The 24,382-nt window shown below is 35.6% G+C and overlaps 1 protein-coding gene across 4 annotated transcripts in view; it reads left to right on the top strand.

The window, feature by feature from the left end:
• The window catches only part of SNX4 (sorting nexin 4), a 67,874-nt gene that overhangs the window by 22,828 nt on the left and 20,664 nt on the right, over window positions 1-24,382 (top strand). For all 4 annotated transcript variants that reach the window (XM_087439754.1, XM_087439752.1, XM_087439755.1 and 1 more), the window contains exons 3-8: window positions 2,092-2,227; window positions 2,305-2,454; window positions 2,931-2,978; window positions 8,976-9,031; window positions 13,204-13,276; window positions 19,626-19,687. In XM_087439754.1, the coding sequence (XP_087295880.1) occupies window positions 2,092-2,227; window positions 2,305-2,454; window positions 2,931-2,978; window positions 8,976-9,031; window positions 13,204-13,276; window positions 19,626-19,687 (525 nt within the window). The remainder of the gene's footprint in view (window positions 1-2,091; window positions 2,228-2,304; window positions 2,455-2,930; window positions 2,979-8,975; window positions 9,032-13,203; window positions 13,277-19,625; window positions 19,688-24,382) is intronic.

Below are 24,382 nucleotides of genomic sequence, written 5' to 3'. Positions count from 1 at the left end.
GGTGTTATAGTTTAGCAGGGTAAGATTGAATAAGGCTCAAGTCACTGGTTTTTAATTTCTCCAGAGATTTTGTGTTTTCCGGCTCATAGAATATGAACCCTTTTAAAATAGATAAGAATATGCCTCTTTTAGAATAGTAAGAATGCCTCCATGGCTTGGGAGGCAGTATGATGTCATTACTTAATTCTTCTAATTTGTAAAATGGAGCTAATGATACTATCTACTTTATTGTGAAGGTTAAATTAAATGTTGTGTGTAAAATCAATTATGTGCTATTAAATATTTGTTAAATGACTGGATAAATGGAGTTGTGTTGTGATCCAGTGAGAGTCTTCTGTATGCTTTTAGTCAGTTTCCAATGATTAGACCCTGCCTTAAGTGGCCTTTTTTTTTTTAAAAACCCTTAGCAGGTCTTATAGGCTATATTTATCTACCTATTAGCAAGATTCGGGTTCTGTTCGTAATGATTTTGACTAATTTGAAACTTGATATTAACCCAGATATTTTTCCAGCTGAACTTGAGAATCAGAATTGGAATGGTATTAGTCATAGCTAATGGTTAGGTCAACTCTTTATTTTTTTATTTTTATTTATCTTTTTTAAATTTGAAGATCTAATTGGCTTTATTAAGCTATTCATGAATCAGCATCTAATGTGATAGCATCGCATCTAACCAGTAGAAGGGTGCTCTCCAGGTCAACTCTTTTGTTTGTTTGTTTGTTTGTTTGCTTTTTGTGAGGAAGATCGGCCCTGAGCTAACATCTGTGCCAATCCTTCTCTTTTTGCTGAGGAAGACTGGCCTTGCGCTAACATCTGTGCCCATCTTCCTCCACTTTATGTGGGACGCCGCCACAGCATGGCCTGACAAGCGGTGCATTGGTGCCCGCCCGGGATCCGAACCCTGGCTGCCAGTAGCAGAGTGCGAGCACTTAACCGCTACGCCATGGGTCCGGCCCTCCAGGTCAACTCTTTAAAATGAATTAAGATTTAATACTTTTTGCCGTGGGAGCCATTGTGCATTTGAGCTTCATATTTTGTTTACTTTTTATTAATATGCAATGAATAAATTTAGTGGTAAACAATATATAAATAATAAAAACATTGAACATGTCTTGTGCTGAGCATGGCATAGTGTACATACTTGCTCAAGACTTGGCTGATTTAGCTTCTGTGCCTTTATGCCCTAATGTACAAATGCACACTGTGGTTATATGTATGTTTCTTGGAGGGCTTGTAAGTTATTGTCAAGCAAGCAGTTGGAAAATAGGAAGGTCCTGATAATGTTTAGAAAACAAATGCTTTCTAACAGTGATTATGCTAGCAGAAATTTTAAGTCAAAATAATTTCAAATATCCTTCACATGATTTTATCCTAACTTTCCCCCGACTGTAAGTTGAACTTTCATGTGGATGAGATGTGGCATATTCTGCAGCTCTTTATATTAAAGGTAAGACTAGAGGTGAATTTTTACATCCCTTCTTCCCCACCCTTGCAGAGTTAATTAGCATTTTGCTTTTGTGGATATTTCCTGGTACTTGGATGCATCTGATTCATTTATAACCTTAAATCAAGTTTTTTGCGGTATCTTGGTCTTCGGCATGAGTGTTGTTCTCTCACTGTGGCAGAAGTGCAGTTAAAAATACTTTCTATTTAATGCAACATTAGCTAAGCCAGATTTTACTATATTGTAAAATCAATTATATATTAACTGAATTATTATACATTGAGGCTTTTAGACTATTCTTAATATGACTGTTTCTCTTGAGTTCAGATAGGTTTCCTATACCAGACGGAGAGTGGTTAGGAGGGAGGGTTTTGGAATCAGAGGATCTGAGTGCTCTACCCACAGATCTTTATGATTGTAGGAAGAGCATGTACTGTGCTGTTGCTTCTTCGTCTGTAAAATGGGGACAAGTGTCCCTGCTTCACAGGGTTGTTGGAAGGATTAAATAAGATAATACATGAAAAGTTCTTTACTCAGTGCCTGGTTCATAAGCATTCAGTAAATGGAGTTATAAGTTTTAAAGGAGGTTGTGTGCATGTATTTGTATTTTTAAAAAGTAATAGAAATCTTATGCTGTTTCTTTTCAGGTCAGTTGAACATATTGATGGTCAGAGTGTCCTAACAGACTCACTATGGAGGCGGTATAGTGAATTTGAGTTGTTGAGAAACTACCTTTTAGTTTACTATCCACATATTGTCGTGCCACCTCTACCAGAAAAAAGGGTAAGAAGTGAAATGGCGGTGTAGTTTAGAAATATTTAGCATTGAATCTATTCATCATGATTGTTTTGTTTACCTAGGCAGAATTTGTTTGGCATAAACTCTCTGCTGACAACATGGACCCAGATTTTGTGGAAAGACGACGAATTGGTTTAGAAAACTTCCTTTTGAGAGTTGCTTCACATCCCATCCTTTGTAGAGACAAAATCTTCTATTTGTTTTTAACACAGGTATTTTTCTTTTGTTTAGTCTTTTTCAAGAATCCATTTGACTTGGGATTTTTTAAATTTTAAATTGTGGAATGCTTATTCTTAAGGATCCTTTTGGAGCAGCTTTGTTCATCAGTATGTGTTTCATTTTTTTTGGTTTGTTTTGAATTTCAAAATTATTGGAAATCATTCTTTTGGCTAACATTTTTATACTTAAAGATAATAAGGCAGGACTTTTGGTATCACTTAAATGATATTGAAGTTGGTCTTTAGATTTTTGAAGCCCAGATCTGTATCTTGAGTCCCTCTTTTGGTAATCTTTGGAATCTGGATTGTATGTTTAATCGTGAAGTGAAAAGAATTCTTTTTTTAACCTCTCTCCCCCATCTCCCCTGAAAGAAGAACAGAATGATAGGCATTTAATTTATTTAACTTGGAATATTCCTTGTGGGTTGTTTTATTTTGCAGTGATTTCTAAAATTAACTTTAATTTTTAGGAAGGTAACTGGAAGGAGACTGTGAATGAAACCGGATTTCAGCTGAAGGTAAGGATATTTGTATGAAATGATTTGTCGTGTTCTTTTACAATTTCCGGCACACGCCCTCGACTTAGTGGGTACTTGGTGTTTATTGAATGACTGAATGTTGGAAATAGGCTTTGCATCTAATATCATTGGTAAGATTTTCAAAGAAACAATCATTGATAATATTTTCAAAGAAACACTGCAATTTACTTTTGATTTGTATAATTTTAGTTACTAGCGAGACTGTAGTGGGCATATTTATGAATTTAATTCTATTGAGAAAGAACATTTTGAAGCAGTAATTTAGATACAAGCTGTAGATTTTTCTCACTGTATACTCATATTATACTTTGCGTCTTTTTTTTCTTCCCTCTGTCCTTACCACTGCCACTCACAGTAGTGCACCTCATAATTGCTCACTCTGTCACATGAAAGATGCTTCTAAAAATCAAGCTTGAGTTTTCCAATTTTAGTAGACTAAAAGTTGAGCGATCAGTCATGTTTCTTCTATGTATTGGGACATGGTGACTGGTTTTGAGTGGGCACAGGAGTCATTTTGAGTTAGCATCTGTTAATGATACAGGCTTCTTTAGTTTTCATACAGCTTTTCAAATTTAGTCATTAGAATTAGTGTTCAGGAGTGAAATTGTTTTCTAAAAATTGAAAAGCATAATGGTGGTAACATGCCACCCTAATTCCACTCTACTCTCCCTGTTGTCCCCAAAAGTAATATAACGCTGGTTGTTGTGGATTTTTGAAAGTTTTCATCTCCTGTGTAAACCAAATAGGTAAGTAGAGAAATATAATATAAATCGATAAACGATTCACGTGACAATACAGTAACAAAAGTTCAATAGGTCTAGGCAATAAGAACAAAATGTTTTTATAGTAATTTTGAAAACACCTCGTAGAGATTTATGCATTGGTATATAGGTATTTGAAATGAACAAAAAAGCTAGGAAGAGAAAGATTTTTTTCTGCACAGAAAATATAATCAAGTATCTAATTCTGTCATAAACTGATTCTAATTTATAAATATTTTGTTGGCAGATAACATGAAAAAATTAGTATTCTGTTGGCTACAATTCATTGCTTTATGGCACTCAGAGAATACTGGAATTTTAGTTTAGATATGGATTTGAAACAACTCTAAACTTAAAAAAAATTATTGATATTTTGATAGGGTCTTTTGATAACTAGTCTGAGATATGTTAAGAGCTAAGATGATAAGAAAAAGAGCAAACTGGGGCCAGCCCAGTGGCATAGCGGTTAAGTTCATGTGCTCTGCTTTGGCAGCCTGGGGTTCGCAGGTTTAGATCCCGGGAGTGGACCGACGCACCGCTTGTCAAGCCATGCTGTGGCGGCGTCCCATATAAAGTAGAGGAAGATGGGCACGGATGTTAGCCCAGGGCCAATCTTCCTCAGCAAAAAGAGGAGGATTGGCACCAGATGTTAGCACAGGGCTGATCTTCCTCAGAAAAAAAAGAAAGAAAAAGAGCAAACTAAATTATAATTGTTTTGCTGACATCTCTTTATATAATAGAAAATTTTTAAATTTTTAGTTATTGATTTAGTCATTAGTTTAGTAACTGGTTATCAATTGTTTGTCCTTGAAGCCAGTTTTTGGCCATAACTTGGGTGACCTTGAGAAAACTCCTGAATTTCTCCATCCATCTAGACTGTGCTGTTTACGGAGTGCTTTGAATCTTGTGTGTAGGTGCTATTTAAGAGTTTAGGTAAAATGTTTTGTATTTGTATTATGCTGAAACCTTGGTTTCACTTTATTAGGTCTTTGAAAGGTAATAATATACATTATTAATAATTTGAAGAGTCAGAATTTTAATGAAATGGACCAGAAATAAAATGTATGGAGAGAATTTGTAAACCTTTGTGTCTTGATGTATTTCCTTATTGTGTTGTGGCTGTTTCTTATTTTAAGTCCTTCCTTCCATCAAGGAAATGGGACCTTTTTGGACCACCTCACATGCACACGTACATGCATACATAGATACAGACATGTACGTGAGGTTGTCCACATACACACCTATATATAGTCACATTTCACTTCTCTGGAGGTCATGTATTTGGCATTACAGCTCACCTGATCACAGTTCAAAGCTGGGATTTAAGGAGAACTGACTTCTGAGATGTTCAAATGGATATAACAAGGCTTACTGCTATACTTACAGAAACACTCTGGTCCTTTCAGATAAGACTCAATTTTATTATAGTTATTCAAAGAAACTTGATTATTTTCTAGGCTACAACATATTAGAAGAAACTTTAAAAGGTCGAAAAGTGGATACTACTGAAGACAGGCACACTGTGACACTAGTGAAACTTGACAGCTGAGCCTGCTGGCAAAGAAAGATGACGATGATGGGAGAGTCAGATGCCACAGTAGGGGGGCATGTAGCATGGAGCCAAATCCCCACATACCTGTGCAGCCCCTAGGGCTTCACTGCATCACAGATGGGTTCAGTATTAGTTATTTATAGTGGTTCCGTGGAGGCCTCAAGTAAAAGTTGAATTATGCTTGCTTGTACTCATAATTCAGTGTTTCTTTCTTGCTTTTTTTTATTTTTAGCATGCAGCCAGTTGTTTTTTTTTTTAATTTTTTAATTCAGTGTTTCTTAAAATGTAGCCATTGTGCTTTGTGCATCTAAATTTGTTGGGACTGTTTGTTCAAAATACTGAATTGTAGAGTTTATCCTAGACATACTGATTCCCACTAGGCTAAAACTTGACAACCGTTGCTGTAAGGTGAAAGATAAGAATATTTTTAGGAAGATAATTTTAGGAAGATTGTCAAAAATTATAAGAAAAAAAGTTTTTTAGAACTTAAAGCATTATCTTGTCTTAATATTATTAATATTATAATTTTATGTTTACTATGTACTAAACACTGTACTATAATATACAGTAGTATTTTTTTTTTTTTTTTGCTGAGTATTGCCTCTTTACCTTTGAGGTTAGTTCACTGTTATTCCCATTTTTTAGATGAGGAACTCTAGAAAGTGACTTACCCAAGTCCACATAGTTACAAGTGATAGAGACTGAATCCAAGTCTAGGCCTAACTCAAAGCCCTTCTTAATTATCATCTCATATTAGCTCTCTATTCACTTCTTAATTATGTAATTAATATATGTAAAAATAGTTGGTAAAGGAAGTGTTGGAAACTATATTTCAAATGAGAAAATGAGATAGTTTTGAACCAGACCAAATATTTATATCTTGTAGAATATTCGACCTTGGCTATGAGATTGTCATCCTCAAATTGAAATGTCAGCTTACTTTATTTTTTTTTTTATTTTTTTATTTTTTTAGATTTTTTATTTATTTTATTTTTCCCCCCAAAGCCCCAGTGGATAGTTGTATGTCATAGCTGCACATCCTTCTAGTTGCTGTATGTGGGACTCGGCCTCAGGATGAACGGAGAAGTGGTGCCTCGATGCGCACCCGGGATCCGAACCCGGGACACCAGCATCGCAGCGCGCGCACTTAACCACCAAGCCACAGGGCCGGCCCATGAAGCTTATATTTTAGATGGAGACATTAAATTAATATTTAAATAAGATACTTTAAAATAGTTATAACTGATATAAAGGAAATAAATCATCATTGTGAAAGAGTATGACAGCCAGGATTTTTTTTTCCAGGGGTTGTTTTGAGATAGGTGACCATAAAATTTATTGTCCAAATGGGGACACTTTTGAGAGTAAAAAGAGGCACTATTAATAATTAGACTGGAACAACAGGCATAAACCAAGTCTCCCTGGGCAAACTGGGTCACATGGTTGAGGAGGTATCTGAGACCCAAATAATAAGAAACCTGCAGTGGAGTCAACCTAAGGGCCAAGGAAGAAGAATGTTAGAGGCCGAGCTGGGTAGTGGTTTACTAGGAAAGGTTTGGGGGAAGATAAGAATCAGAGAATGAAATAAAGGAAAGACAAGGTCCAGAACAAGGAAAGTAAAGTATGTAATAGGAATTGGAAAGGGTGGGGGAGGTGGGGACTAAAGGAGAACATGAGAAAGGTAGTGTGTTGGGGCTATATATATATATTTTTTTTCATTCAACCAGTACTTACTCCATGTTTTTCTTGTGCTAGGCATTGTGAGACATTGGGGATGCAGCAATAAACCAAGGAGATGAAAGTATTGCCATGGCAGCCTCTGTGCAACTCCAGGGGCACCATCCACATTGTGCTTTTTTTTATGGCTCTTATATTCTAGTGGACAGCTGGGAAACAAGTAAACAGCTCAGATGATTTCAGATAGTGCTGTGTTAAAGGAAATAAAGTAGAGTGGTATGAAACAATGATGTAAGGGCTTCTTTAGATATTTAATGGGGAATCTGGTAAGATGCATGGTAACTTGTCAGATTTGGAACAGTCCAGCTAGCTTTTTAGAGATCTAGCTTTGGGGAGAAGTTTCTGGTTTGGTGACAATTTGGGCAATTTCTCTTTTTATGGAATCTAGTGAAATGATGAGTAGATTGAGTTGGATGTTGTCAATGATCTGACCTGACAGAATGTTTGGGAAGCAAAAGTTAGGATGGGGACGATTTACGTTTTATATGACTTCTAAATTGGTAAATTGGTGGTATTAAAAGTAAAAAATAAATTGGTGGTATTAAGAAGTATGAGATTCAAGAAAAGTTACAAATGAAAATTTTCTTCTTTACTGGCCTTCATGGCCTTTATTTCATCCTCATTTAAAGAATCACATTTGCATGTGACTATAAAGTCATTAAAACTTTGGTGTTTAGTGTTAATTTTAATTAACATAAGGGATAACATAACATAATATATGCCTTTAATTCATTGGTGCTTTTATTTGTAAGGACTTGCACATGTATTAGCCTGTTTGCCCTGGAGATATAAGGAAGGTCAAGAATTGGTGAAATACTGATTTTAGAAATGAGAGAATCCCCTGAAATCAGTGACAAATTAAGTTTCTTTAGATATTCTTGATAGCTCTTAGAATTTCTTTTGGTCTGAAGAGCTAGGAGGCTGAGCCAATGGAGGAGTGCGTTTGTTGCATTTGTTTTTATTTTCTTAGCCAGGTAATCTGGGGAGCCCTCTTATGTTTGTTTTGTTTTGTTTGTATAATGTTTTATTATTTTGGGAGTATTTGTAATTGTGGATTGGAAGTTGGAATAATATAAAATTTTTAAACTGATTGGGATTTTCAAAACCAACCAAATAATGAAATTGATTCCTGATTGAGCTTCCGTTAACGAACCCTGTAGTTTCTGTGTACTTGGTCAGAAAAGTAATTTGGTTGTTTTTTCTCTTTTAAGTGAGAAGTTTAGGATAGGATTTAGATATATTAAATATAAACTTATGCAATGAAATTATTTAGTGTTGATCCCTCTCCTTCCTTTGAGAGCAGTTATCTAGAAATAAGTAAATATAGTTAAAAAGTTGTGTGTTGTCTTGTAACGTTTTCTGCCAGCTAGTAAGTAATTTGATTTCCTCTAGCTTGTCATCTAGTGTACTTTAGTACAGTATTACTTTAGTAAAGGCATTTCCATATTTCTTCTTTTCCCCTAAAATACTGATCATGAAGATGAGAAAAACCAATATACATTTGGTTTGGATTCCACCTGAGAACCACCCTCAGTAATGCACAGGCTCCAAAGCAGTTGTTTTATTTAGTTTGTATTTCCAGACCATTGCCTTTCTTGATTTGAAGAAAAAGTAAACTACTTTTTTCACACGACCTAGTCTGAGTTATAATAATCAGGGCTATGTGCCCATTAGTGTGTTGGTGTTTACAGTTGTTTTACTTTCGTATCATTGAATCCCATGTATTCAGTTTAATTTATAACATTATTTTTGTAGTGTTTTCAAAAATAACTACTAAGCTGTTTTTTTAGGTGTGTTTAATGTGTTTGACACAACTGATATGAAGAAAACTGTACTTGAGCATCTTAATTCTAAAGGGAAAGTAAAATTGTTTGGATTTATACCCTGAAATGTAATTGTATTAAGTGAATAAATTATTTTTTCCAGGCAGACTCCAGGTTAAAAGCGCTTAATGCAACATTCAGAGTGAAAAACCCAGACAAGTAAGGTTTTGTTTTAATAACAGTTACAATGTTGTTTTGAATGGTGCCTATCAATCTATTTAATTTTTCATTTCTGAATGTATGCACTTTATTTGCTAAATATTTTAAATAGTAATTAACATTTAGTGAAATCCTTTTGCAGTCTAAAACTGATTTTGAAATTTGGTAACTTAATTGGGTTTAAGGTTGTAAGTAACTGAAGTTTTAGAAAGTTAAACCATTGCTTTTTCCTAGAAAGGTTTATTAAATGTTGTTGAAGGTATCAGAAAAATGGGAAAAGTAATTTTAATTTCATATAATATAGTTTTTCTTATATGACTTTGCTTGTCAAATATTTACAAAGCTCAAGATAAGATTATATATTAGATATAGATTTTAATAATAAAAACTTTGTACTTTGTATACCAAGAAAACTTGATAGGTAAATGCATACCAGTATAATAATTTCATGGAGATGTATTTATATGACAATTTCTTGACTTCATTAATATTAGTTTGGTGTTTGTGAGGGCATTTCTATATTAAAGGAAGCCAGTGTATTCAGAATTAACTTTCCTTAGGAAGGGACCTAGGTATTAAGATTTTGGTCTTGTTCATTCTCTGAATTTGGTGGATAATTCAGGCTCTTCATTATATGGACCTTTACCTGGTGTTTGGTTTGGCTAAGTTTTTCGGTTAGAAGTGTGCTTAGGCAGATGAGGCTTTTCCATTTTTGGTGACCAAGTTTATGAAGTCTGTTAGAATTTCTCTATGGCCTCTAGCATTAATTTCTACATAGTGTAAATTCTTAGCAGGCAAAGGCCAAGTTTGCATAGTCTGATAGCCTATTATGCCTGACTTTACAAGCAATAACACATTACCATAATGCCTCTGGTTTTTAATATAAGTTTTGAATATAAAATATAAATATGTTAGAGTTTTGGTAATTAGGAAATTGTGAGGATAACCATTGAGGTGGAGTTTTTTCTTTTTCTTAGTAGACTTTATTTCTTAAGAGTAGTTTTAGGTTCACAGCAAATTGAGCAGAAAGGACAGAGCTCCCATATGCCCCCTGCCCCTACACATGCCCAGCCTCCCCCACTATCATCATGCCCCACCACTGTGGTACATTTGTTACAGTCGGTGAACCTACATTGACACATCATTATCATCCAAAGTTTGTAGTTTACATTAGGGTTCACTCTTGGTATTGTATACTATTTGGGTTTTGACAAATGTATAATGACATGTATGCATCATAATATTATCATACAAAGTATTTTCACTGCCCTAAAAATCCTCTTTGCTCTGCCTATTTATCCCTCCCTTCCCACAGCCCTGGCAGCCACTGATCTTTTTACTGTCTCCATAGTTTTGCCTTTTCCAGAATGTCATATTGTACAGTATGTGGCCTTTTCAGATTGGCTTCTTTCACTTTGTAATATGCATTTAAGGTTCCACTGAGGTTTTTATAAGGGTTATAATGACATCCATGGTATATAAGAGATGTTCTCTAGATTAAGAACTAAAATTATGTCACCCTCCAAAAAATGCTTTGGAAAACCTGATAAGCAAAGTTTATGACACTGGTAGATATACATTCATTAGCGAAGCATGTAGATGAGACTATTGTTTTTACTTTTTTTTTTATTGCTAAGCACAAAATTAATACATGATCAAGTGCAGGAAAACAAAAAGGAAGAAAAGCCTAAAAATAGATTTTAAATGTTTATTAAAATAGAAATATGTACATGTAAATAATGCAAATGATATAGAAATATGAACATAGTGAAATTTCCTGTTATCCTTCTGAGAAACAACCAGAGTTAATAGCTTAGTGGACAGCTTTCCAGATCTTTCTCTCTATATGTATGAATCAAATACATACATTTTGGGGGGAGGGTACTACAAAAAATATGTAATCGTTTTTAATACTTTCTTTTTGGATTTCACTTTCCTTTGTAGATGAGACTTTTTTTTTAATTAATATTTTGATATTAATATTTTATTAATTGAATGTTTTTAAACTGCTAAATTTAATGAAAAATATTTTGTCAGTTAACTGTTTGTCTTCCCTTTTCTGACCTAATCTCATTTTCCAGATTGCTAAATTTTATTTAATATCCATATTTTATACAGAATTTTAAATGTGATATGACCAGTAACATAACCAAGGCAGTTTTTTGCACCTACGTTCTTGTTAAAGTGTGTGATTAATGTGTAATTAGTAATAGAATTTGTTTGCCTTAAGTTCTAGGTAAGAGAATTGTCTATATTAGTCATTGTTATAATAGATTCTTAATATACAGAATCTCTGTTCTAGGTCTAGCTGGCCCAATAGATTACTTATTATTCATATCATTACTAAAATAGTTGATATCACTAAAGTACTTTTATTCTATCCTCTCTTAAGATCTAGAAAACCAGAAAGATTGTTTCAGAGGGATTACCAAAATGATGCTTGCTTCATGCATGTTTATCTTGCTTCAAAGTAGACTGTTAAGAGCAGTTAGGAGGAGGACCTTGAGTCTTCTACTTTTATGTGGCAATATTTAGACAGTATATGGGCGATATTAGGAGGTAGACCGAGTGATGAGTAGAACATATGGGGTGAAAGAGAGGGAAGGAAATACAGATGGCACCCAGGTTTCATTCTTTAAAGTGCTAGGGAATACAGGGGAGAGAGATTTTGGGAGATAGGGAAACATAAATTGACCTTTGGACATGTAAGCAATTACAAATGTCTACTAGTCAGTTGGCTTTATAGGTCTGGTGTTTAGGAGAAAGATTTGGGCTGGAGGTAGAAATTTGGAATTCAGCAGTGTGTTGATCATAATTGTGAAGGCTTGTGAATGACAAGTCACGTAGAGTGTGTAGCTTGAGGATTGATTGTAAAGTGGGTAAGGACCTAGGACTGAACTCTAAAGAAGCCAGCACATTAAGGGAAATCCAAAGTGTAATCTGAGGATTACCAGCATTTGAATCCTGTGGGTAAGCTTGTTATAAATTCAGATTCCTAAGTCCCACTAGGGCCTCTGTGTACAGTTGTGGTGGTTATTCACAGCCCTCACTTACTGAGGCACCCTCAGGAGTGTTTTTAACAAATGTTTCAGGAGTTCTTTGCACACTGAAGTTGGAGGTGTAAGAGATGAGTGAAGGAAGTGAGCACTGCAAAAAAGACTTTAGGAGTGACCAGAGAGTAAAAGGAAAATCATGGGAAATAACGCTGATATCAAGGGAACAAATTTTTGAGGAGAGTGAAGTCAGCTATTACATTGCTGGAAGGATCAAGTAAGATGAGGACTAAAATATATTAGTGGATTTTAGCAACATGAAAACAGTAGGTGACTTTGTCAGGAATATTTCTCCACTGTTAATGCTGGAGGCAAAACTAGATTGTAGTGGGCTGAGAGCAGTGAATGGGAAGGGAAGAAGTTATTGCTAGAGAGATAATGCCTTTTAAAAGTGTGGCTGTGAAAGGGGTGGTATTGAGAAAGTGTTAACAGTTGGGTGTGTTGTCAAGGGAATATGTTAGTGTCTTTTAATCTAGGAGAGACCCTAAAATAATTGATATGCTAATGAGGAGCTTGGAGAGAGAGGAAGTTAGAAAATAGGAAAATGGGGTGTAGCTAGGATAGAATCTAGAGTATTGGATGGGAAGAAGGATGTAGCTTTGGGGAAGTTTCTAAGTATACTGGCAGGAGGTGGAGGTAGTTCCTATCTGATGGCTTCTGTTTAATCTTTGAAGCTTAGTTGGAGAGTGATGGGTGGTGGTTTCAGGTCTTTATGGAGAAGAACAGTTATTAGATTAGGAAAGCAAAAATTACTGAGCAGCATTAAGATTAAGATTAAAGACCATGAGTTTATGGTTGCAACATAAGATTTTTTTAGCACCACAAATTTTTTCCTGTCTTTTGTTTTCAAGTAATTTCTCATACCAACAAATTTTATCTATTCAGTCCCACAGTGTAAATTATGAAATATGACATCTTTTCTTGACTTTAAAAATATCCAAGAAAAGTGAGATTGTTTTATTTTAGAATTTTTTGAATTTGTATTGGTATGTAAATTTTCAGGGCCAGCATGTGGTTAAATAGAATCAGTTTCATAATTCTCAGGAACTGCTGTTTTGTCTTTCAGTTTTTGACTTGTTTTCATGAGAAAAATGATGTTTTATTTGTTTCCTGTTTCAGGAGGTTTACTGAGCTAAAACACTACAGTGATGAACTGCAGTCTGTCATCTCACATCTTCTTCGAGTTAGAGCTGTAAGTGGTCCCCAAGAGCTTTTTGACACACGTTTATAAGGAAGTGCTTCTCATTTAATCATTATGTTTTTAAATAATGGATGCTATTTATGATGAATAACTGATTTTTACATTGAAATTTGGTGTGTTCGTCATCTGAACTGCTTTTTAAGAAAAATGCGAAATGTTGTCTGACATAAACAACTGGAGGAATTTTAGCCTATTGTTTTCTCTGTAGTTTGTATATAGTTGTTCTGACGTCAAAAAACCTGCCACGTCAGTATTGGAATAAAATTAAATGAGTGTGGGATTTTAGATCTACATATGATAATATCCTATTCTTTCAAGGTTTTTTTTAAGGTCTGTGAAATAGTTAGGCCATCCTGTGTCTGTGCTCTTACATTCTACTAAAGAAACTTATGTGAGGTAATGGTCTGCCATGAAAAAGGGAACTAGAAATCAAGGCATAATCATTGTACTTAGCCTTATGGTTTGACACTTTGGGGTAAATTGATGTACCTGGGAAACGTTGTGTCATCCACTCTGATCCTTTGGTGTAACCTAGAGGAAACCTTAGAACTTGCCTTAATTAAAGGCTTTGAAAGACTTGAGGTTACCAGGTCTAGCATCATATCTTATGCTGATGGGAATCCTCTTGAAATGAAATCTATTATCCGGGATTTGTTTTAATGAAAGAGTCTACTGGTAAGGGGTGGAGAGGAGGGATGGCTTGAGATGAAATTAGATTGGCCATATAATAATTATTGAAGGTGAGTGTTGGGAAATGGAAGTATATCCGGCTATTCTCTACTTTTTGTATGTTTGAAGATGTCCATAATAAGTATTAAAAAATGGGATAAGGCGGGTCCGGCCCTGTGGCACAGTGGTGCAGTGCACGTGCTCTTCTTCGGCAGCCCGAGGGTTTGCAGGTTCAGATCCCAGGCGCTCACCAAGGAACCACTTGTCAAGCCATGCTGTGGCGGTGTCCCATATAAAGTAGAGGAAAATGGGCACGGATGTTAGCCCAGGGCCAATATTCCTCAGCAATAAGAGGAGGATTGGCATTGAATGTTAGCTCAGGGCTGATCTTCCTCACCAAAAGAAAAAAAAAAAATGGAATAAGGGGAAAAAATCCATCTGAAAATCCTCATATTGGCCCAATCTCCTGTTTGACCATTGGACTCCTTAAATAAATTGTAAGATACTTTCTGGGAAAAGAAAACATACCTGTGAGAATTATTAGGCTGCAGTCAAGAACTAGGTATTGGAAAGGACTGTGTGGATTAATGAGATAAAATTTCTAGGCCTTTAGTTGCCTTGAAATTACCCAAATAAATTAGACAACAGTTCTTGTGGAAAGTGGAGGTGGTGGACAGAGACATCTGGAAAACTGGAAGAACAATTCATACTCCTTTGTTTTCTGTGCCAGAAAAGTTGGAGAATCTACTTAAATTAGAGGTCTGGCTGAGTGTGAAAATTGTATTCTCCTTAAAGGCCATCAAACAAAGGGAAGGGGGGACCCTGTAGAAAGCCTCATTTAGCAGGAGGGCTAACAGTTCTGGGAGTCTTGGGTAGGCAGACTTACACTATTAAGCAGTCACATGACTAACCTCAGGTGTTGAGAAGTTCTCAGTCTTTCATATGCAGGAGAAACTAAGGGACAAAGCAGAAAAACCAGCCAGAATCAGATTTATGAGAAATCTCAGAGATGAGTGGCGAATTGAACAAATTGTGAGAGTTAAACACTCAGAAAATCCATGAAACATAGGGAATAAATTTAAGTGAGATCTAAGGGAGGGGGAAATGATTGTCATTGTTGAGACTGTGCTATAGATCATTTAGCCTGAAAGAGAGTATGGATGACTGCTTTCATAAGACGTATAAGATATAAAATAAGATAGTTTTCTATCATTTCCCTGTCGTTTTCTGTCATTGCTGTTGTCTTTATAGCTACGCTATCTGATGTTGTATTCTGTACTCATTTGTTAATTATCTCCCCTACTAGTGTATGTGAGCTCCACAAGAGCAGGAGCTTTGTTTTCTCATTGTGAAATCCCTAGAATAATGCTCGACTCATAGTAGGCGCTCACTACATATGTTCACTGAATGAATGAATAGATGAATGTATATGCTGACAGTGTTATGTTTAAAAAGATCTGAAAAAGCGATAAGATAAATAGCTTCTTGAATTAAGTTATAACCAACTGGAGAACTGGTCAGTAATGTATATGTGACAAGAACCTTTAAAGAAAATGACCTTGTCATCAGAGTTTGTAATACACAAGTAAGAGAATTCTGGGTATAGATATTTATCCTAAACTTTATGAAAACAGATTTCAAAATTTTATTGACATGAAAGATAGCTTGAGCTCTTCAAAGGAAAGGCAGCATTGATCTGTGAATCTGTATAAGTGAGAGAAATGCCAGTGAAAAATACAGAATGATTAGTTTCTGATTAGTTAAAATTCTGATTGTTCTAAAATTGGGAGAAAGGCTATTTAGTCATGGACAGTAACAGAAAAGTAAAAATGGAAGTTAATGCCTTACACTGACAGAAACCCGCAAACAATGCAGAAGGCACCACAGGGAGAGCCTTTTTGTAACATTCGGAGCATCAAGAGAACAAGGCCTAGACACATGATAATGAATTGTTAACAGTGAAGAGAAAATAGAATTATTTGACTGTCTTTTCTGTCAAGGCGAATTCTTTTGAAAGTAGAAAAGGCGAAAAAATAAATTACAGATAGGTTAAAGAGTTAAATATTTAAGATGTCAAAACAGATCAACCAGAAAGGGCAGGTGGCCTTAGATTAGAGGAGCTGGATTTGGAATTTGTCTCTGCCATTTCCCAGGACCTTCAGGCAAATCCAGTAACCTCTCAGAGTTTATTTTCTTTGCTGGGAAATGGGAATATCTGCCTGACACATAGTAGGTACTGAATAAATATTTTTTATATGAATGGGTGCATTATTCATAGAATTATGAGACTCAGATGAGATAATTTGTGTTTTGTAAACTAAAACAAAAGAAAAATAATACTGATATCTAACATTTATTTACCACTGGATATCAGCCACAGTGCTCAAGCATATTATATTATTCTTCCTTAATTCCCACAGTAGCCCTTTGAAGGTAGGTGCTGTTACTGTCCCCATTTTATAGATTTGGAGACAGAGGCAAATGAGTTAAGTAATTTGTCTAATATCATACTATAGATGTGTGGAGCCAGAATTTAGACCTTTGACTCCAGAGCCCATGCTCTTCACTACCTACAACAATGCTTTGACAAAGGACGTGAATTCAAGTAGATTGAGGGAGAAGAGAGCTGATTTTTATTGAGCCACCTTGCTTATTGTCAGGAACCTTATAAATGGCATCTTCTTTAATGCTCACAAAGTCATATGGTGAAGGTCATTTCCACGAGAAAGATGTAATACTAAGGCTTGGAGTGGTTTAATAAATTCTCCAAAGTCAAACCCTAAAGTAAGAAGGAGCCGGAATTTGAAGTCACATTTGTCTGACTCCAAATCCCTTATTTTCTTCTACCGTGTATGCTGCCTCTCTAGGAGAAACCAAATTTAAAAGGGAGGGGGGAATGTGTAACTTTGATAATCCTCTAAAAATGCAAATTATAGTTATAGAGATGCTATTTAATATTTAATTTGTAGTAATTTCTAAAGATGGTAGATTTCTAATGTTTGTGAAATATTGAGAATGGTGGCAGTATAAAGTATTACATACAGCTCCTTTGGGAACCATTTTGGCAGTTCAATATCAGGAGTCGTAATCTCATAATCTTTGACTCCTTGGGAGATAATTCAAAAGAAAAAAGCTATGTGTGTCCAGATTTTCAAAATAAGATCATCTAATTGAATGTCATACAACTTTGTCCTTTTTAACATTTAAACACCTACAACTTCGGTGAGGATAGAGAAGGCATTCTTATCAGTTCCAAATGATACAGAGCTGGGGAGGATGATTGGATGAGTCTGTCATATTTCTTCTGTTGTCATAGAATTTGCTAGGTGTGTCAGTCCTCCCCGTCAGATGATCAGTTCTCGGGAAGAAAGACTTGTCAACAGAAATGAGGTTGAATAGCAGTCTAGATTAAATCACTGGGTACAGCTCCTTTTTCCTGGCACCAATATTTTTGATTACCAACGATCATTGAATTAATGTGGTTTCAAGTTTTCATAATTCATGTTTTATTTTCTGCCGTTTTTGTCTTTCCTTGGCTCTAGAAATAATTTTTGGTCTATAGTTTATAGGGGTTTTTTTGCTTCATCTTCTTTCTCACTGCCTGATGATGTAGATAGAAGTCATTTCATGTTTTAGTTGGCTAAAACATGAATAGTTGATACTAGAAACATTGTTGGTCCAGTAACAACTGCTGAGTGTCTCTTTGTGGCCTGGTTCATGAGTAGAGTAGGTCCTCATGTGGTGCTCACCTTTTTGGAGTATGAAAACTCTTGCCTCTTTTTGCTGTACTCTGTGGACCAAAATGTTTTCCAGAGCTCTAATTACTGTGGTGGAAGCTCCTTTTGCACCAGCTGCCAGGAGTGATATACTGTAAAGAAATAAACTTTTAAATACCTGGAATTCACCAACTTTTTCTTTGGACATTTATTTTGAAACTGCATTTTGCAGTTATGTTCCGTCTAGTTTTTGTTCTTATGTTATTTAACAAGCTCTCTCCTTCTGTTTCATGCTTGATATCTCAAGTGAAAGATAAAATGTTCAGCTTTCAGGAGGAGGTTTGATCTTTAAAAGTACAAGGGTCTAGAAAAGTTAGTGGTCTAGAATGGCGTTTTCCATTTTATGTTCTTTGGAATGCCAGTCCTGTAAGATGTTCCCTACTATAAACCATATCTCTCTCTTGAACAGTCATGATTCACATACGGTGTTAAACATCTAAAAAGTCCTGCAGAAAAGAAACCTGTTAAAATTTATTATCTCAGTGTTTCCCAAATTTACTTGTTGATGGAACCAGTTTAAAACAACAAACAACCTTTGACACTCCGTAGGACTCTCAAAAAATAATTTGGAAGTAATATCCTAGAGAAATTAGTGTAGAGGTCTGGTGACAACCTTGGAAAGTTTCAAGCAGAATAAAGACTATGAGCTTTGTCCTGGAAGTTGAGTCTAGTGCGGCAATTGGCAAACTTTCTGAAGGCCAGATAGTAAATATTTTCAGCTTTTTGGGTGATATGGTCCCTGTCGAATCTATTTAGCTCTCTTATGAAAGCAGCCAGAGACAGTGCTGACATGAATGAGCATGTCTGTGTTCCAATAAGACTTTACAAAAACAAGCTGCAGGCCTGTAGTCTGCTGCTCCCTAGTCTAATGGGTATGTGTTCCTTCAGAGCAGGCCCAGAGAGATGGAAAACATGATGATCTTCTCACACCTTTCCAAGTGTTTACAATGGTGGTTTGTTCACTTTAAGCTGAAGTATTGAAAGGGTTAAGATTTGTTGTCATGGTTACTGCCTAATTCCTCAAATTACTCATGTTTGAGTAAGGAATTAGGGAGGTAATTAATCCTCAGGGTTTACATTTACAAACTGTATGTCAGGAATTTTTTTTGAGGGTTTTATGTGGGATTAGTTTTGGTGGTCCAGTTCTTGTCTGTAACACTATAGGGGAAAGTAAAGCAAATTACCACATGTGGTGTTTTGTTTTGTCTTTCGTAAAATTTGTGTGAATGGCTGGGCAGTACATATTTCATCTGAGTGATCTAAATTGTAATTCTATTGTTATTAAAATATCTAATGTGTTTGTTGGTTAGAAGGAGTTATCTTAAGTAGCACAGAGGTATGCTGCATGTGTTCAGCATTTATGTGTAAAACTATCAATAGAATTGAAAATTTATATTCTTAGTGAAATTTACACTTTGGGGACTTTATCATAAGGAAACAGTCTGAAATTTGGAAAAAGTCTTACTCTCAGAGATGCTTATTACAACATTATTTATAATACTGAAAAAATTAGGGATAACTAAATATTCAACAAGAAATGCTTATATATTTTAGACACTACTAGGTGGAATTTTATGCAACTTTTTAAAGGGATACCTATTAAAAGTAATAACCTGCTGGATAAAAATCTTACCACTCTTGATATAGGAAATTTAAAAACAATTAAAACCTGTATATGTAGAAAGAAGCATGAAATCAGTTAGATAAAGATGATGAAAACACTAGTTTTTTTTTTTTCCCCATGATGAGACTGGAAGATTTAAGTTTTTTCTTTTCTATGTTTTCCAAGTTTATTGTACTAAGCATGCATTTTTTTATGAGGATGAAATCTGTTTTTTAAGTAATCTGTATATAACTTTGACCTAATAGCAATTTCTTTAAAATATTTCTTCCAGAGAGTAGCAGATCGACTTTATGGTGTATATAAAGTACATGGGAATTATGGACGCGTTTTCAGGTAAGCATTATACAAACTTTAAAAATAAAGATTAGCTTTAATTTGCTTTTTGCCTGAGAACTATAATTCTTGAAAATTTATGAGTCTGGAAAGTAGACGATTATTTTTTTAAATGATGTTCTGTAGTAATGGTTTTTAAACTTTTCATTTTAAAGCCTTTCTTTAAATAAAAAATAGTGAGGAAGTCCAGTATATGGAGCAGATGAGAGTGCAACTGCTCTGAAGCAGGAAGCGCCGCCTTTTACCTTCTTGGCGGAATGCCCGAGAAGATTCTATCGGAAATCACTGTCTTACAGAAGTAGTGATTTTCTCTTTCTTTTTTTTTTTTTTTAAAGATTTTATTAATTTATTTATTTTCCCCCAAAGCCCCAGTAGATAGTTGTATGTCATAGCTGCACATCCTTCTAGTTGCTGTATGTGGGACGCGGCCTCAGCATGGCCGGAGAAGCGGTGCGTCGGTGCGTGCCCGGGATCCAAACCTGGGCCGCCAGCAGCAGAGTGCGCCCTTAACCGCTAAGCCACAGGGTTGGCCCATGATTTTCTCTTTCTTTTCTTTCTCTGTGTCACTATAATTTCTGAAGGCATTTTTGCAAGATGGGTTTTTCAGTCTTGGGGTAATTTTAGTGTAAATTAGAGTATTTGCTTCTGTATATAACTTGCATATTTTGGTTGTTTTTGAACCTTCTTTTTATGAATTTTTGGTTGTGTTCATTATTTTGGTTGTGACATTTTAGAAATTATTATCCAAATCTTTTTATAAGAAAAATGTCCTTGCTAATGTTCCCTTGTAAGTCCTTTTGATTGAATTAATTTAAAAATGTGACTTTACATTTTTGAATAGATAATACATTCCTATGGCACAAAATTCAACAAGAACCAAAGCTTATATGGTGAAAAGTCTCCTCACCCCTGTCTGCCAACCACCCAGTCTCCTCCTCTGAGACAACTAATATCAGTTTCTTGTGTACACTTCTAGTAAAATGTAGCACTATAAATGTAATATATTAGCATATTGACAAATGCATTTCTCTCTTTTTTTTAACATGAAAAGGGAGAATGTTGTATACGTTGCTATGTTCACTTTTTTTACCTTGCTTTTTTCACTTAAGAACTGCTCTCTAAGATATGTTGTTATCAGTAAATAACTGTATTGGGCTTTATTGAGCAGGGATATCATAATTTATTTACCAATTTCTTCTTCATAATTTCCAGTCTTCTGCTATTGCATTCAATGCTGCAATAAATATTCTTGTTCATGTCATTTCACACACGTATGAGTATATATAGGATAAAATTCTACAAGTGTTGTTACAAGGTCTAAGGATAATGGCATTTGTAATTTTGGTAGATATTGCCAACTTGCCCTGTATAGATGATGTTAAACTCCCGCCAGCAAAGTTTTAGTACCTGTTTCCTCATACCCTCACCTGAACAGTGTGTTAGAAGACTTTTGTCTTTACCAGACTGATGGTGGAAAATGGTTTCTCACTGTAGTTATAATTTGCATTTCTCTAATTATGAGTGAATGAAATTTTTTTCCTATAATTAGCCATTTTTTTTTTCTATTTCATAAGCTGTCTATGTATATATTTCGCCTTTTTTTTTCTGTTGGGCTGGCAGTCTGATTTCTTAATTGATGAGCAGGAGTTCTTTATCTTTTAGGAATATTAGGCCTTTGTGAAATGAATTACATTTTTTTTCCAATTTGTCATATGTCTTTTGACTTATGTTGGCTTTTGATATGCAGAAATATTCTATTTATTAAATTCAGTTACATATAAATGATTAGTTTTTCTCCTTTCTAAAATAATAACCTCTGATTTTTGTATATATCTTAATAAGGTCTTCCCCACTATGGAGTATAAAAAATATTTCTCATGTCTTCCACATTTTTGTGGTTTCATAAATTTTTGATTCATCTGAAATTTATTTGAATACCAGTTGTGAGATATGGATCTGAATTTATTTAATTTATTAAAGTAACAAGTTATCCATATGTCTTTGGTTGATCAATACATTAAAATTAAATGCAGGTTGGGACAATATCAGGATTATATGACCTTTTTTAATTAAGAAAAGCATATTGATATTGTAAACATGTAAACTCTTCATAACTAGGACAGAAATATACGGCTAAACATAAAAGGAATAGGATAATGGAAAGAAAGGCAAATAATAATCAGTTTTCTGAATTCTGCTGCATGATGTTTGACATATCTACAATTGCTTTTAAATTTATGCACATGAGTCAGCCCTGATTTTTAGAATATAACCCAAACTGTAATTCCAGTTAAGCTTGGGAATATGCTCACTTGAAAATTAACATAAATCAGACACTCCCAAAGGTATCACATTTATTATAATTAATAAATGGACTTGTATAATTTGAGAGGCAAGTAAATACAAGGTCACTTGAATCAAATTTTAAAGAAAATTGTTTGCATTAATGTCTCATGATAAATATTGTACAGATTTGTCTTTTTACCAACTCAATAAATTAATAGAAAATCATTTTTTTTTGTGAGGAAGATTAGCCCTGAGCTAACATCTGTCGCCAATCCTCCTCTTTTTGCTGAGGAAGACTGGCCCTGGGCTAACATCTGTGCCCATCTTCCTCCACTTTATGTGGGACGCCGCCACAGCATGGCTTGACAAGCGATGTGTTGGTGCGTGCCCGGGATCTGAACCTGCACTTAACTGCTACGCCACCGGGCCGGCCCCTAGAAAACCATTTTACGTCTAAAATATTTCATGAGGGCCGGCCCCGTGGCTTAGCGGTTAAGTGCGCGCGCTCCGCTGCTGGCGGCCCGGGTTCGGATCCTGGGTGCGCACCGACACACCGCTTCTCCAGCCATGCTGAGGCCGCGTCCCACATACAGCAACTAGAAGGGTGTGCAACTATGACATACAACTATCTACTGGGGCTTTGGGGGAAAAAAAAAAGGAGGAGGTTTGGCAATAGATGTTAGCTCAGAGCCGGTCTTCCTCAGCAAAAAGAGGAGGATTAGCATGGATGTTAGCTCACAAAAAAATAAATAAATAAATGAAACTGTTTAAAAAAATAAAATAAAATATTTCATGAAAATTGAGCCAGGGAGACCAGAGGTGGTTGAGGTAATTTAAGCAGGTTATCAACAGCCTGAACCAGAGCAGTTGCCAGTAGGGACAATTAAGGAGGCATAAATGATAGGACTTACCAGTGGATTCTTTCGGTTATTCAGCACACATTTGCTGAGGTCTTGCTACCATGGTAGGTGCTAAGCAAACCAAGATTTAATTTGCGGGCAGCTGAATGATTAGGAGGATTGTGGTAGAGAATGTAGGAGAAATAGCAGGTTTGAGGAGGAGTTAAAGGGTTCTGTTTTGGATAGATTGCATTTGAATTAAAGATTTCTTTCAAGCAATTGGAAATTTGGATCGGGAATTTAAGAGACTGGTGAGAATATGAGCTGTGTATGAAAGATGTATCCTAATAGAGGGATTTTTGAAAACGTAGGGTTAGGTGATAATGTTAGAGGGTTAGAGTAAGTATGTGAGAGATTCAAGGGCCAAACGTTGGGGAATACCTGTGTTCAGGGATCAGGCAAAGAAAAAGAACCAGTGAGGGAGACGTTGGCAGATTGATGAGGAACCAGCAGTGTGCATTGTCAAGCAAGCGAAGGGAGCATTTCAAGAAGTTGGAGTTATAGTATAGAGGAATTGAGTTTAATGAACTCAGTGGAGAGAAGATAGAGAGGAAGGTACAGAGCTGTTGTAAAGCAGAGGAGCAGAGTTGTAGGAGGCAACATTAACTGGCCTCCGTCTTGGTGAAGCGGGTATCTCTGCTGAGAACAAGTGGGGTAATCTGGGGTTAGGAAACCTGAGGGGAGGTAGGGCAGTCTGTGTCAGAGTCATGCAGAAGAGAGTTCCTGAACTTGTCCTGCTGCATACCCTTTACCTCCCTCACTAGCTGCACGAGGGATGGATTGGCTGGAAGCAGCTGCGGCAGAATCTCTTTGAAGGCTTGAGTTCTATGAATTCATGCAAAATATGTGTTTTATTCGGTAGAACATCCATGGTTGTTTAAATATATAAAACTTTCCCTCCTCAAATGTAAAAGTAAATATCCATGGTAAAGTATCCCAGTTTGAGAAGCGCTAATGAGAGTATCAATTAAGAATGTGGAAAGGATTGCTGAGCAGAGCCAGTTGGTGGGGAGTGTTTTTTATCTTTTGAGTGCCGCTGACCCATATGTACTGAAAAAATTCAAAAATTGAGGGTCACATAATTGGAAAAAAGCTTAATATGTTCTTATTCTTTGGTTTGAAATTTGAGAGGAGGAGGAATATAAATCTGGTTTCATCAGCTTTGTTTCTTAATTTAAATTTTTTCAATATATACCTCAAGTAATTTTGTAAAATTATGACTTGTTACTAAATTGGAGATTGGAGTGAGAGAATGGACTAGGAAAAAAGATTGAGCTGTGAGTGGAAAAGGACTGTCCAAGTGGGAAAGACAGAGGATGAGACATAAACATATATTAAGTAAGAAATGAGCGGGAATTAGATGCACAGAGAAGAAACAGGGAAGATTTTATAGTATGTTCATGTTACACGTTGCTGTTAATTTTTTTTTTCTTTTTTGAGTACAGGAGTGCATTTTTGTGCTCTTCTTGAGTTCCTAGGCTTTTTGCACATTCCTCCTGGATTATGCGCT

This window comes from Ceratotherium simum, chromosome 15 (genome assembly GCF_057802395.1).
Source record: "Ceratotherium simum simum isolate JZ-2026a chromosome 15, ASM5780239v1, whole genome shotgun sequence".
Lineage (NCBI taxonomy): Eukaryota > Metazoa > Chordata > Mammalia > Perissodactyla > Rhinocerotidae > Ceratotherium > Ceratotherium simum.
The sequence above is the reverse complement of the archived record's forward strand: the minus strand, read 5'-3'. Positions and strand labels throughout refer to the sequence as shown.